At 43.8% G+C, this 12755-nt stretch overlaps 1 protein-coding gene across 3 annotated transcripts in view; it reads right to left on the minus strand.

Moving 5' to 3' along the window:
* Nucleotides 1-717: 717 nt before the first annotated feature.
* The window catches only part of LOC142381851 (dual specificity testis-specific protein kinase 1), a 57214-nt gene continuing 45176 nt past the window's right edge, over nt 718-12755 (minus strand). For 2 of the 3 annotated variants that reach the window (XM_075467115.1, XM_075467113.1), the window contains 5 exons: nt 11845-11994; nt 4864-5037; nt 3496-3579; nt 3218-3304; nt 718-1937 (listed from right to left, as the gene is read on the minus strand). In XM_075467115.1, the coding sequence (XP_075323230.1) occupies nt 1833-1937; nt 3218-3304; nt 3496-3579; nt 4864-5037; nt 11845-11994 (600 nt within the window). In that variant the 3' untranslated portion in view covers nt 718-1832. The remainder of the gene's footprint in view (nt 1938-3217; nt 3305-3495; nt 3580-4863; nt 5038-11844; nt 11995-12755) is intronic. The other variant, XM_075467114.1, reaches the window with a different exon arrangement.

The raw sequence follows: 12755 nt of genomic DNA on the forward strand, positions 1-12755 counted from the left end.
TTAAAGGGATAGTTCGTCTCTTTTGACATGAAGCTGTATAACAGGGCTACCCAAATCCGGTCCTCGAGGGCCGACGTCCTGCAGGTTTCAGATGTTTCCCTGCAGGACGTTGGCCCTCGAGGACCGGATTTGGGTAGCCCTGCTGTATAACATCCCATATCAGCAATATCATTTATGAACATTTTCATCCATATCCCCATCACTTAAACTGCTGTGTAGACCGTGCAGACCGAAGTGCAGACCGTGCAGCCCCCTGCTTCCGAGCAGCAAAGACCGTAACAGGCGCGGCTGCCGGCAGGCGGCAGCAGGCAGTGATACGAAGGGAGAGAAAATAGTGCCAAGCGATTGTGAGGTCTGACTTTTTCCTGGAGAACGATTTTGTGATGCAAATGTATTACTCTTTTGAACGCATATTGTTTTGAGAAGCAAAACGCTTTATTTTTTAAACCCCAGCCAACTAGCCGCACTACCTTCATCAACACCAAAGCGAGGCTGGAACTCTGCTCACAGGACGCAGCAGGGGGTAAGAAGATGTTCAGAAACGATGTTGCTGATATGGGATGTCATACAGCTTCATGTCAGAAGAGGCGAACTATCCCTTTAAGTATTTCATGTCAAGTCAACTTCTTTGTTTTTTTTCTCAGTCATAGTGATGTTTTGTTTTCTCAGTTTAGTTAACCTTGTTTTTTTGGAATAATAAATCAAGTTTGCTTTTTGAAGTCCGCATCCGTGTCCTTTTATGCCTCGCACCACCCAAACCTGACAAAAAATGTAGACTGCAGACTCGTGTCCTCTCTCTCCAAATAATCAGAATATCTTTGCTTCTGCCTCGTCCCATGTGCTAGCTTCTCATTTACTTGCTTCCTTACAATGAACGTGAAGCATAAAGCTCCACTGGTTACTTCAGTCTTCTGTACAGAACAAAGAGGCTGTGAGAAGAAAAAAACAAACACAGAAAGGACTTTAGGCAGAGAGACTCTAAGTTCTACTTTATTTTTTTACGTGTTCCATCACAGAAAGCCATCTAAATCTAAGAGTATAGAAACCAAAAGCATTTTGCATCTTAGCTGCCTGAAAAATACTATGAACAAGGTCAGAGTTCAAACTAATGTGGATCCATGCAGACCCAAAAACAACAATACGAGGCAAAATTACAGCTTTTACAACCAGCTCAGAGTGACTCTGACGTCAGAAATACAGATGTTCTGCGCAGCTGAAAACAGGACGCCTGTCCTCTGCATGCAGAGAAAAGGGTGTTTAATAAAGGCGTTCTGAATTATCGGGACTCTTATGGAGGCAACAATAGCTTAAACCATGACTTGAGCATGTTCCGTTAGATGAGCAGAATGATCTGCAGAGAGTTGGAACTAAAACATGTTTGAGCCACAGCTTCTCAGTTTGCTGAAGCAGTTTTATGTCCCAACTTCTAAGTGATCTGAGAGTTCCCACAGGTCCATTTCTGCAGAATCAAACAGGACAGATGGAGCAAGAAGAAGAAGAAATACATCGACAAACAAAAAAAACTAAAACGCAAAGCATGAAGAGATGACGAGACCTTTTAGTCAAGACGTTACAAAAATGTGTACGTTCTTCTCTAAGAGTATCTACCAAACAACTGTACAGTAATGTGTCAAAGCGAGTGTCCACGAGAAGCTTCTGCCGTCATCTGAAGGGACGCCGTGCGTCTGCGGGGCCTCAGAGGAGACTCTGAAGCTCAGAGGCAGAGACACAGTCAGACTTTTATCAACTCCAGCTCCCTCTTGCTTCCCGTCTGCACAGTGGCCGATAATAATCCCCGACGAGGGACGGGAGGGTTTCCGGATAAATGGCGCTCAGCTCGCTGGTAGGTCGGATTTCGGCGGCGGCTCCAAGCTCTCGGCGGTTTCCCCCAATTCATCCAGTAACTCGGTGAACGCAGGCCGCCGGAAGGACTCCACCTTAGATCCAGTGAGAGGAATGTAAATGTAAATGTATTTTATTTCTACAGCCCTTTACAGACAATCCTTATGTCCCAAAGTGCTTTACAGCAGGTAATAAATAAAGAGAAGAAGAAGTAAAAACAAAAGAACAGTGAAAGCAATAAAATACAATAAAATCGATGAAGATAAAATAAGATAAAAGTTTCATCCTACTCCTGGGTATTAAAGCCATCCTAAATAAGTAGGTTTTTAGCCCAGATGTGAAGAGGCCCAGGTCAGAAATAAGACGCTGCTGGACGGGGGGCTTATTCCAGAGCCTGGGGGCAGCTTTGGGAAAAGGCTCGCTCACCCCAGGGTTTGTATTCTGACCTGGGCACTTCCAGCAGAAACTGATCTGCTGACCTCAGAGCTCTACCAGGACTGTTAAAAGCTCAGATAAATAAATGGGGCGAGGCCGTTAAGAGCTTTAAAAACACACATTAAAAGTTTAAAGTCAGTTCTATAAAGGACAGGAAGCCGATGGAGGGAGTTCAGAACAGGAGTGATGTGCACACGTCTGTTGGTGTTGGTTAAAAGACGGGCAGCAGCGTTCTGCACCAGCTGAAGGCGACTGAGAGAAGACTGGGAGACGCCGACATAAAGAGCATTAAAATAGTCTGACCTTGAACTTATTAGGGCATGGATGGCTCTCTCAAGGTCATGACGACTTAAAAACATTTTAACTTTGGCCAGGAGACGCAGCTGGAAAAAAACTAGTCCTGACGACATTGTTCATTTGTTTGTCCGACCTCAGATCAAAGGTCACTCCCAGATTTCTGACGGTTGAACTGAGCTTTAAAGACAAAGTGCCAAAGCCAGCCGTCACAAGGAAAGGGTGTAGATGCTGTTAGGAGATTCCACTCCTGGAAAACATCTGGAGCATGCGCAGAACGCAAAGTCTGATTCACCACGAGCTTCAGCGTCTACAAGCAGGTTTAGAGTGACTTTCAACCCAGTTATCTCGGGGTCTGAATCCGATCCGATCCAATTCTTAGTCAGATTAAGGTGTCTACATGCACTTAATAACTCAGTCTGATTGTAATTTAGCCAATAATCCGATCCTTTCAGGGCCATGTGACCCCACTGAGTGACATAAAAACCATTAGTCAACCTGTCAGTCAGACTGTATCTTACCATGTCAAAGGCCCAGATTTACTGTGGCTTTTTAGGGTTAAAAAGTCGGTAACTTAAAGCCCACGAGATGTTCTTCCCCTTCAGTGCCTTTCCAATATGTAAAGCAGTTACTTTTGTCTACATACCATGCAACAGCTGGCTGCTAACTCCAGGACACGCTGAGGGCAGTCAGTCATCATCTCCCTGAAGGCCTTCACGTCCAACCCGTAGTCCTAAAACGCATCATAATAGAGACGCTATTATACCGTAATACCAGAACAAACCTAACTGGACATGCAGGATATGTGTAATGTTTGACATTTGATTGTAAATTACACCTGATAAGTTCACGACAACACAGATTTGTGGAGAATAAGCTGCGTTTTACATGTAGTTACTGATTAGGTTTCTTGCTGAGCCCTACCTGGGTTCTGGGGAGGATTTCCGGGTCGGCCGGGATCCGGGCCAAGATTTCACAGAGCACGATGCCGAATGAAAAAACATCCACCTAAAATGAGTGAGAAGCGATACAGAACATTAGAGCCTTTCACAGGACTGGGAATAAAACAAATGAATATCATCTTAAAGGGATAGTTCGTCTCTTTTGACATGAAGCTGTATGACATCCCATATCAGCAACATCATTTCTGAACATCTTCTTACCCCCTGCTGCGTCCTGTGAGCAGAGTTCCAGCCTCGTTTTGGTGTTGATGAAGGTAGTCCGGCTAGTTGGCTGGGTTCCCGAAAATAAAGCATTTTGCTTTATTTTTGAGAGAAAATAGGGCCAAGCGGTTGTGAGGTCTGACTTTTTCCTGGAGAACGATTTTGTGATGCAAATGTATTACTCTTTTGAACGCATATTGTTTTGAGAAGCAAAATGCTTTATTTTTTAAACCCCAGCCAACTAGCCGGACTACCTTCATCAACACCAAAACGAGGCTGGAACTCTGCTCACAGGACGCAGCAGGGGGTAAGAAGATGTTCATAAATGATGTTGCTGATATGGGATGTCATACAACTTCATGTCAAAAGAGGCGAACTGTCCCTTTAACTTGGCGTGGCATGAAGGATGTTGACGGGTAGGCTCTGGCAAACACAATGAGGAAACCTGGAAGCTAAATACTGACTGAGTGATAGGTGAGTGAGTGCAGCTGAGGGGAAAAACAGGTGAAGTGAATGAAGGTGATGGCAGAGCAACAGAAACTAATGGGAAAACATGGCTAAACTAAATACCAGACCTGGAGTAGAAATCTAAGGCATGAGGGAAAACTAAAACTTAAACTAAATGATATTGCTAATATGGGATGTCATACAACTTCATGTCAAAAGAGGCGAACTATCCCTTTAAATGAAAAGCTGTCGGTCTCTGTAACCTTCCAGAGAATCTTTAAACTACCGACATTAACCATTGTGCAGAAATAAGGTTAATTTGTCCCTCAATTCTTTGCCAAGAAAAGCCTGAAAGCATATCGAAGTCTGAATGTTTGGTCGGACTTCACAAAGGGATTTCTCAGCAAAAGTAAGGCGGCGAAGTCCCCAATCAGCCAGGTGTATACAGACCGGTTTGTACCAGTCTTTATTTCTATCCCAGCTTTTGTAATGAGAACTGGAAGCATGGTGGAAATCATACTATGAGTCCACTGTGCAGCTCCTGTTATAGACGAGCACAGTCGTGACTCCTGAGTAAGGTTTATTGTTTTAGGGGCTCACTGAGCATTTGAGATATGAACAAAGGCAGGTTAATGATGTCACAATGTGCATTCTGCACCACACAACAGCGGATGATGGCTACCTTGCGGTCGTACGGCTCTCCTCGGAGCATCTCGGGGGCCATCCAGAAGGCTGAACCCACCAGTGAGAGCTTCCTACCGACGTCTTTCACCGGCAGCTCCACCACTTCCCTCGCCAGGCCGAAATCTGTCACCAAGGCCTCCCGACCCCGAGGCGTCAACCGGATCAGACAGTTCTGTGGAGACACAGGTCCAAGAGAAGGTCTGTAATGTCACACTTCACCAGCAGAGGGCAGTATAGGAACGGTATTTTGTAGAAAAAAAAAGAGGCGACAGTCTGCTTTGTCCTCATTGTTTTTCATTTAAAAGGATAAAGTGTTTGCTTCCACTGGGTATCCATGTGTTTCCTGGTTCAGTTGAGACTCTCTTTAGTCTCTTCACTCATCAATAGATTCGATAACAACTGCCGTCAGCACCTTTCCAGCGCACTAAATAATTCACTCGGACCACATGTGAACAGAAACTGAGTTTGAATGTCTGGCTGCCTGTGTGGGGCAGAGTGGCCTCCATCACACCGAACTCCTGGCTCGTTCCAGATTGGAAAACATAAAAACAAATCAGCCTCTGCAGAACACAGACAGGTCCTCGCTGAATTTACAGGCTGGAAGCAGGAGGTGCGATGAGAGGCAGGAAGCAGGGCCGCTCAGATGGAGTTGCATAACAGCAGTGGGTGGCCTCAAATATGTGAGTGTAATTGCAGCTTCATTTGCTGATGCGTGCTTATAAACAGGTTTGCTCAGTTGCATTTATGGAAATGGGTTTTTCTGTTTGGAAGGGTCTGCTTTAGGTGACGCTTTAGCAGTCTGGCTCTGTTTTCTTTCCTTACCCCAAATCTTTTCCATCCAGAAGCCTGTCATTAGGAGGCTACTGTGGGGAAAAACCTCACGTTCAGTCTTTAACTCCAAATTTAGCCACGGCCCCTCACTTTTCTGCCAGGGAAATCAGCGGTTTGGGGAACAAAAATGGAAAGATACACGGATGATGGGGAACAAAGTACCGAATGAAAAGGGTTCTTTACTTTTTAAGAGGCTGATTCACTGAAGTTGGAGAGTTACTGACACATTTTCACGGTGCCTTGAATAGTTCAGAAGGGTTTGAAAGCAATGAATCTTTTGGATGTCCTGACACTTCATGTCCAGCAACATGTCAGGAGCATGAAGAGATTTTAAAAGGCGCTTCCATGTAATGGGGGTTGGGGAAATAATCAAATCATAGAAGTATTTCCATGAGGACGTGGAAGATACGGAATAGAAGCGGTGAGGTAGTGTTGATGGGACCTAAAAGGTGGAACACGGGGAAGCAGCAGAAGCACTTTGGCTTCAATAAAGTTGAAATGAAATATTCCAGAAGCACCACAAATATGAGAAACCACTTTACATGTTTCCAGCTGATTTCCAGCTGGCTGCTGCCAACCAGAGGAGCATGAGGTGACATCAAAGCTTCCATAAGAGGGTGAAGAGAATTACCATCTTTATTCCATTTTCTGTCTCAGTACCAAGATCCCTTTGGAACAGCAGCTTCTTTCAAATATGTTCTATCATGTTTATGTTTATGAATTTGGTAGATGCTTTTACCCAAAGCGACTTACACTCACACTCCCTTAGGCTAGGGGGTCTTAGATAAGGGGGTCTACCTTTACCTTTACGTTTACCCTACCTTTCCTGCAGGTGTGTCAGGGTGGCAGGATGGTGGCAATCTTACCACTACACTATCCAGGGCCACGTTTAAGCCAGAGGCTGCATATTGCTGTAGGTTAGTTGATTCATTCACTCATTCATTCTTCCACATTGCCATTAATAATCAGTTTAATAAGATTTGCTCTTCAACTTTGTCCAATATCCATCTGCAGTAACACATCACATCTCTTTAACATCGTTGTTTCAGGCACCAAAGTGATATTTGGTGATTAATCATCTAATTTTTCCATCACATTATGACAAAGGTTACCTGTTAAACCTGCGACACCAGTGGCTTTAACATCTTATGGATTATTGGATGTGGGGAAACATGGTTCTTTGATCTTCTTGGGATTTGAGTTTGGTCCCGCCTTTGATAATCTCTCCTGGTCTTTCGAACCAAGGTAAAAAAAAGCGGTTTTGATCGCTTCTTTCTAGGACTGAAGACTGGAAAAGCCTTTAAATGAGGCGAGTGCTTACTGAGAAACCTACTGCGTTTCCATCTCAACCTGCAAAGCAGGGTACAGAGCTGCCATCTTATGGCATCAACCAGTGATCATTGATGAAGGAGCAACAGAAGATGGCTGCAGGTGAGGTGGGCTCATGGCTACCACCTGCACAGAATCCTGCGAGGAGTGTGCCTGGAAGCTGAGATGAGGAGGACAAAGCCTGGAACCAATCTATCCTTCACCGTTTACTTTTAAATGTAATCATGAGATTATGGAATATCCACATTCCTCCCAGTTTTACATTTAGGAGCTTTATTCTGAAATTGCCTCACAATTTGTTGATTTGTCTTATATCCAATCATGTCACTGACGTGTTCAATGAACCTAAAGCAGAGATGGGGACTCGAGTCGACTTGAGTCTCTGTTTTGATGACTTGTGACTTGACTTGACAAAAAATAAAAGACTTGAGACTCGACTCGGACTTGGAAGTTAAAGACTCGGCACTTGACTTGAGACACGATGACTTGAATGACTTGAGTGTTATTCAGTTCATGTTTTCAGTTTGAATATAAAATTAATAAATTAATTTTAAAAAAATGATAGCGATTACCCCGTAGGAGCGCAGGCTGAGAATGTTCATCATCTGAAGATCCATTCTGACCAGGAAGTGCTTGTCAAATTAGCTAATATTATCCTGTTAGCCTAGTCGGTAGTTAGCTAACGTTAGCTTGATATGATATGGGGTGGACATGTTGGACACATTGGCCAATGATGTTTACTGACAGTTACTTATATCTTTGTCTTTTCACTTCATTAAGATCAGATTCTGCGGGTACAATTGCAATAATAAGGTGAGCTGACTTGACTTTGACTTGACCTATTACAGGACTTGACTTGACTTTGACTTGACCTATTACTGGACTTGACTTTGACTTGACTTGACTTGACTTGACTAGCCAAAGAAAAAATTACTTGGGACTTACTTGAGACTTGAAAGCTAAGACTTGAGACCTACTTGCGACTTGCACATGTGTGACTTGGTCCCATCTCTGACCTAAATAGATGCATCAAGTTCCTCCAACTGCTTCTTTTTAGAAGGACTTTCTTTTTGTTGCCATCAAATTCTAGATGAGCTAATATTTTTCACGAAATGATCAAGTTTTCTTTTGTAAGTGAGGTGTCTGTCGGCAAAGGTCGATGCGAATCTACCGTCGCCCGTGTGAACCAGGAGAATAAGAACGGAGCCAAATGAGTAGCCTGGTGGTGACGTGCAGCGTGAGAGCCAACAGGTTATGTGTGCAGCAACAGCACTTAGTTAACAAGAATCTATTAACATGACAATAGTGACTGTCATGAAGCCCCTTTGCGTTACTGGCTGCTTGTTCTGGGAGGCCTGGCAACCAGAGGAGAAACAGCACCCACGCTCCTGTATGTGGCAAAGGATTTTCAAGGCTCACACAGCATGGCAGTCACAGAGGACAAATAAGAGAAGAGAGAAATCTCTGTAAATAAAATCAAAGTATGACGGGCATCTGAAGTGTTCATTTCAAGGATAATGATAATAATAAAAACATGTTTGAGCATGCGAGTGAAATCATAAACTCCCAAGGGAAGGATGTTGGGAAACACATGCACCTTTCAGTGATATTTCTAAGTTTTTGTCTGAAAAGACATTGTAGGATAAACCATTACCAAAGGTACCAGAGAGCATACACCGAGGGTTGGTCAGCAAGTATCCCAGGACAGATATCCCTTGTGCAGTTTCCACTCCAGGCAAACATTTCTTTTTACGAGGTGTCATGAAATAAGTAATGAGGAGGGTGAATTGGTCCTGCCTACACGTTAAAAACATGCAGTTTAGCAGCATATAACATGACCTCAGGCTGTGTCGACAATGGATGCAGACGGGTTGAACAAATAGAGCCATCTGAGCTACACAACACATGTCCAAGGGTAAAGTGTGAGGCTGTGCCCATGAAGCGGTTATTTCTGTAAATGGAAGCACAACAGACCTTCAAAGTGGTTCAGCTTTCACATGAGCAACAGCAATCAGCTCCACCAACCAGTGGGTCTGAGGAGTGGATAGACTTCCACTCAGGGCCTCTGAACCACTGTCTGTCCCGGACTTTAACTCAGGCAGTACTTAGCAGAGATGGGACCAAGTCACACATGTGCAAGTCTCAAGTCTTAGCTTTCAAGTCTCAAGTAATTTTTTCTTGGTCAAGTCAAGTCAAGTCAAAGTCAAGTCACCTTATTATTGTATTTTTACCTGCAGAATCTGATCTTAATAAAGTGAAAACACAAAGATATAAGTAACTGTCAGTAAACATCATTGGCCAATGTGTCCAACCTGTCCTCCCCGTATCAAATTAAGCTAACGTTAGCTAACTACCGACTAGGCTAACAGGATAATATTAGCTAATTTGACAAGCACTTACTGGTCAGAATGGATCTTTAAATGACGAACAAAGTTGGAAGTTGTCGTCTGGCTGTCCGAGATGTTGATGCAGCATGTCTTGCACTGTGCTGTTCGTCTTTTGCCGTCAAAATTGTAATTACGAAAGCCGGATGCAACGACTCTCGGTCCCCCTCCCGCTGACATGTTGATGTATATCTGATATGAGTTTATTCTCTCCAATAAACACTAAGGTATGTAGAGAGGGCATGACTGATTGACAGGGTAGGGATCCAATCATGACGCCATTCTCAGCCTGCGCTCCTACCGGGTAATCCATGTTATTTTTTAAATTAATTTATTAATTTTATATTCAAACTGAAAACATGAACTGAATAACACTCAAGTCAAGTCAAGTCCCGAGTCTTTAACTTCCAAGTCTGAGTCGAGTCTCAAGTCTTTTATTTTCTGTCAAGTCAAGTCACAAGTCATGAAAACAGCGACTCGAGTCGACTCGAGTCCAAGTCACAGTGACTCGAGTTCCCATCTCTGGTACTCAATTGATGATGCAACTCTTTTTTCTTTTTAGGAAAGGAAACACATTAGTTGCCTCAACATCAGATGCTCAACTTAAAGGTAAGTTGGCTGCATGTGGAACAGACCCAGTGGCCCAGCATGAGGGGCAGCAGCAGCACCTTAAGGGCAACAGCATGAGATATCATATCCAATCCCTAACTGGTCTCTGGGGAGACTGAAGCCAGGTCCAAACTCAAAGGGATTCTAATGAAGCTGATAAGAACATGAAAATAGGGAATTGTGAACATCTACTGTTGTGAACCAGCTGTTTGTGTTGCTTGGGGAAGATCCAGGTTCACATGTCCAGAGCTCCATAAAAAGCTCCCTCGGTCTGTATCCACCAGTCCAGTATGGCTCAGCCAAAGGTAGTGCCGAGCCGTGGTAGCTATGCCAACAAAAATCAAACTAAACTGTAGCACCAGCATCCTGGATTCCAGTGCCAAGAACCGTCACCATTTGTGGCTGGAGGTTAGCAGGACGCTTGGACTCCAGGGGCCTCATGTACACAGACTTGCGTGGATTTCCTACTGAAACATGGCGTACGCTCAAACCCAAATGCCCTCCAACGTACAAAAATATCCGGATGTATGAATCTGTGCGCACGCATCAATCCAAGCACATTTCGTTTGTACATCCCAATCAACGTGGAATTGAGCGCACATCTCGGAGCACCCGACTCCTCCCTGTCCACGCCCCTACTTAAATATGCAAATCATATTTAAATGAGCCCTGCACCTGAGATTCCCCTTTCTGTACGATCAGAAAATAAAGAAAAAAGAATGAATAAGACGGGAAAAAAGAAGAACTTCACGGACCCTGGCTCAGCTCAGGGTAGACTGGCACAGTCACAATCGGTTGGCCAGCTCCCTCTGGAATGCTCCGGTTGCTATAGGAACCCCAGTGTGCACATCACCTGTGAGCACAGGCAGCGCATGGCTCCTCGCTGTGTTGCGCTCCGACGCCGGCCACAGCTCTGCGCACAGTTCCAGGAGGATTTCCCTCAAAACGGCTGATGAGTCAGTCGCCATTATATGACAGCAGATCCTCTCTGTCTCTGAACACACGCTCTCTTTGAATTGCACCATTTGCAAAGTCTTCTAATACTGCTAAAGCAGTCATTGTTTTTAATGGTATGCATTGCACCACTTTGCGCATGCTTTTATATCCACTCGCGTAATTGCAGACACATGGGTGTGTTAATTGTTTATCAGTATTAGTTAGCTAGTCAGCTAGTTGTGAGGTCAGAGCTGCAGACTGATAAAGCTTCACTACCAACCCATCAATGCTCCAGTAGTTCTTATCCAAGTGACGAGCAACACCACCGCCTATAGGTGGAGCACCAGCCGACAGAGAAAGGGTTGGGCCCACTCAGGACGCCAACACAGCGAGCTGTGCCCTGCAGCTTCCTTTACGTTAAGCACATAGTCCAGCCCATGATGCCAGCTGGGGCCTCACCAAGTAATGAAAAGCCAGCACGATACCAAGTCACTGGAAACTGGCCCAACGGACCCAAACGTGTTTATAATTTGCAGCTTTAATGTTCTCACGCTTTAATAATAAGCAGTAACAACCATGAATGATCCGCAATGCAAGGAAGGAAATTTCACTGTGAATTGTGTCTTCTTGACATGTGACCAGCAAGAACTGCAGTGCTGTAGATCCATGTGAAATTAACTGCTTCTGTTAAACTCTTTAAACCTTTTTACATTGGTTGGGATGCGGCTGTGAGCAAATGAAGCACCGACAAAGAAACAAAAAAGCAACAAAACACTTTGTGAGACCTAAACTGAGCTGTTTCTGTTCCCAAGTTCTCAGGGAGAGAATCCCTCTGTGGCAGCAAAGTGATCATCAGCATCTGAGGAGACACAACTTAATGATGTTTTCACCTTAGAGTTGAGATCTCTGTGGTAAATGTTCTTGTAGTGCAGGTAGATCATTCCTCTGCTTATGTCACAGGCGAGGTCAACCTTCTCTCTCCAGCACAGGGGAACATCTTTCCTGGCCAAAAGCTCCTCCAGGCAGCCCCCGTTCACATACTGCAACATCAGCCAAAATGCAGGTTATATGTAGGTTATAAGCAGGTTATATGCAGGTAATATTCAGGTTATAAGCAGGTTATAAGCCGGTTATAGGCAGGTTATAAGCAGGTTATATGCAGGTAATATTCAGGTTATAAGCAGGTTATATGCAGGTAATATTCAGGTTATAAGCAGGTTATAAGCCGGTTATATGCAGGTAATATTCAGGTTTTAAGCAGGTTATATGCAGGTTATAAGTAGGTAATATTTCAGGTTATAGGCAGGTTATAAGCAGGTAATATTCAGGTTATATTCAGGTTATAAGCAGGTTATATGCAGGTAATATTCAGGTTTTAAGCAGGTTATATGCAGGTTATAAGTAGGTAATATTCAGGTTATAGGCAGGTTATAAGCAGGTAATATGCAGGTTATATGCAGGTTATAAGTAGGTAATATTCAGGTTATATGCGGGTTATAAGCAGGTTGTAGGCAGGTTATAGGCAGGTTATAAGCAGGTTATAAGCAGGTAATATGCAGGTTATAAGCAGGTTATATGCAGGTTATAGGCAGGTAATATGCAGGTTATAAGCAGGTTATAGGCAGGTTATATATATGAGTTTGAAAAAGAGACTCAACACGAGAAGTAAAATGTGAACATTTGTAATTATGCAATGATCAATATGCCAGATATTCATAAGGCTTAAATATCAATCTACCATCCAAGGTGTTCTTTTAAAACTAATTAAATAACGTATAATTAGCCATCAAGCACCAAGATG

Source organism: Odontesthes bonariensis, chromosome 6 (assembly GCF_027942865.1).
Source record: "Odontesthes bonariensis isolate fOdoBon6 chromosome 6, fOdoBon6.hap1, whole genome shotgun sequence".
Lineage (NCBI taxonomy): Eukaryota > Metazoa > Chordata > Actinopteri > Atheriniformes > Atherinopsidae > Odontesthes > Odontesthes bonariensis.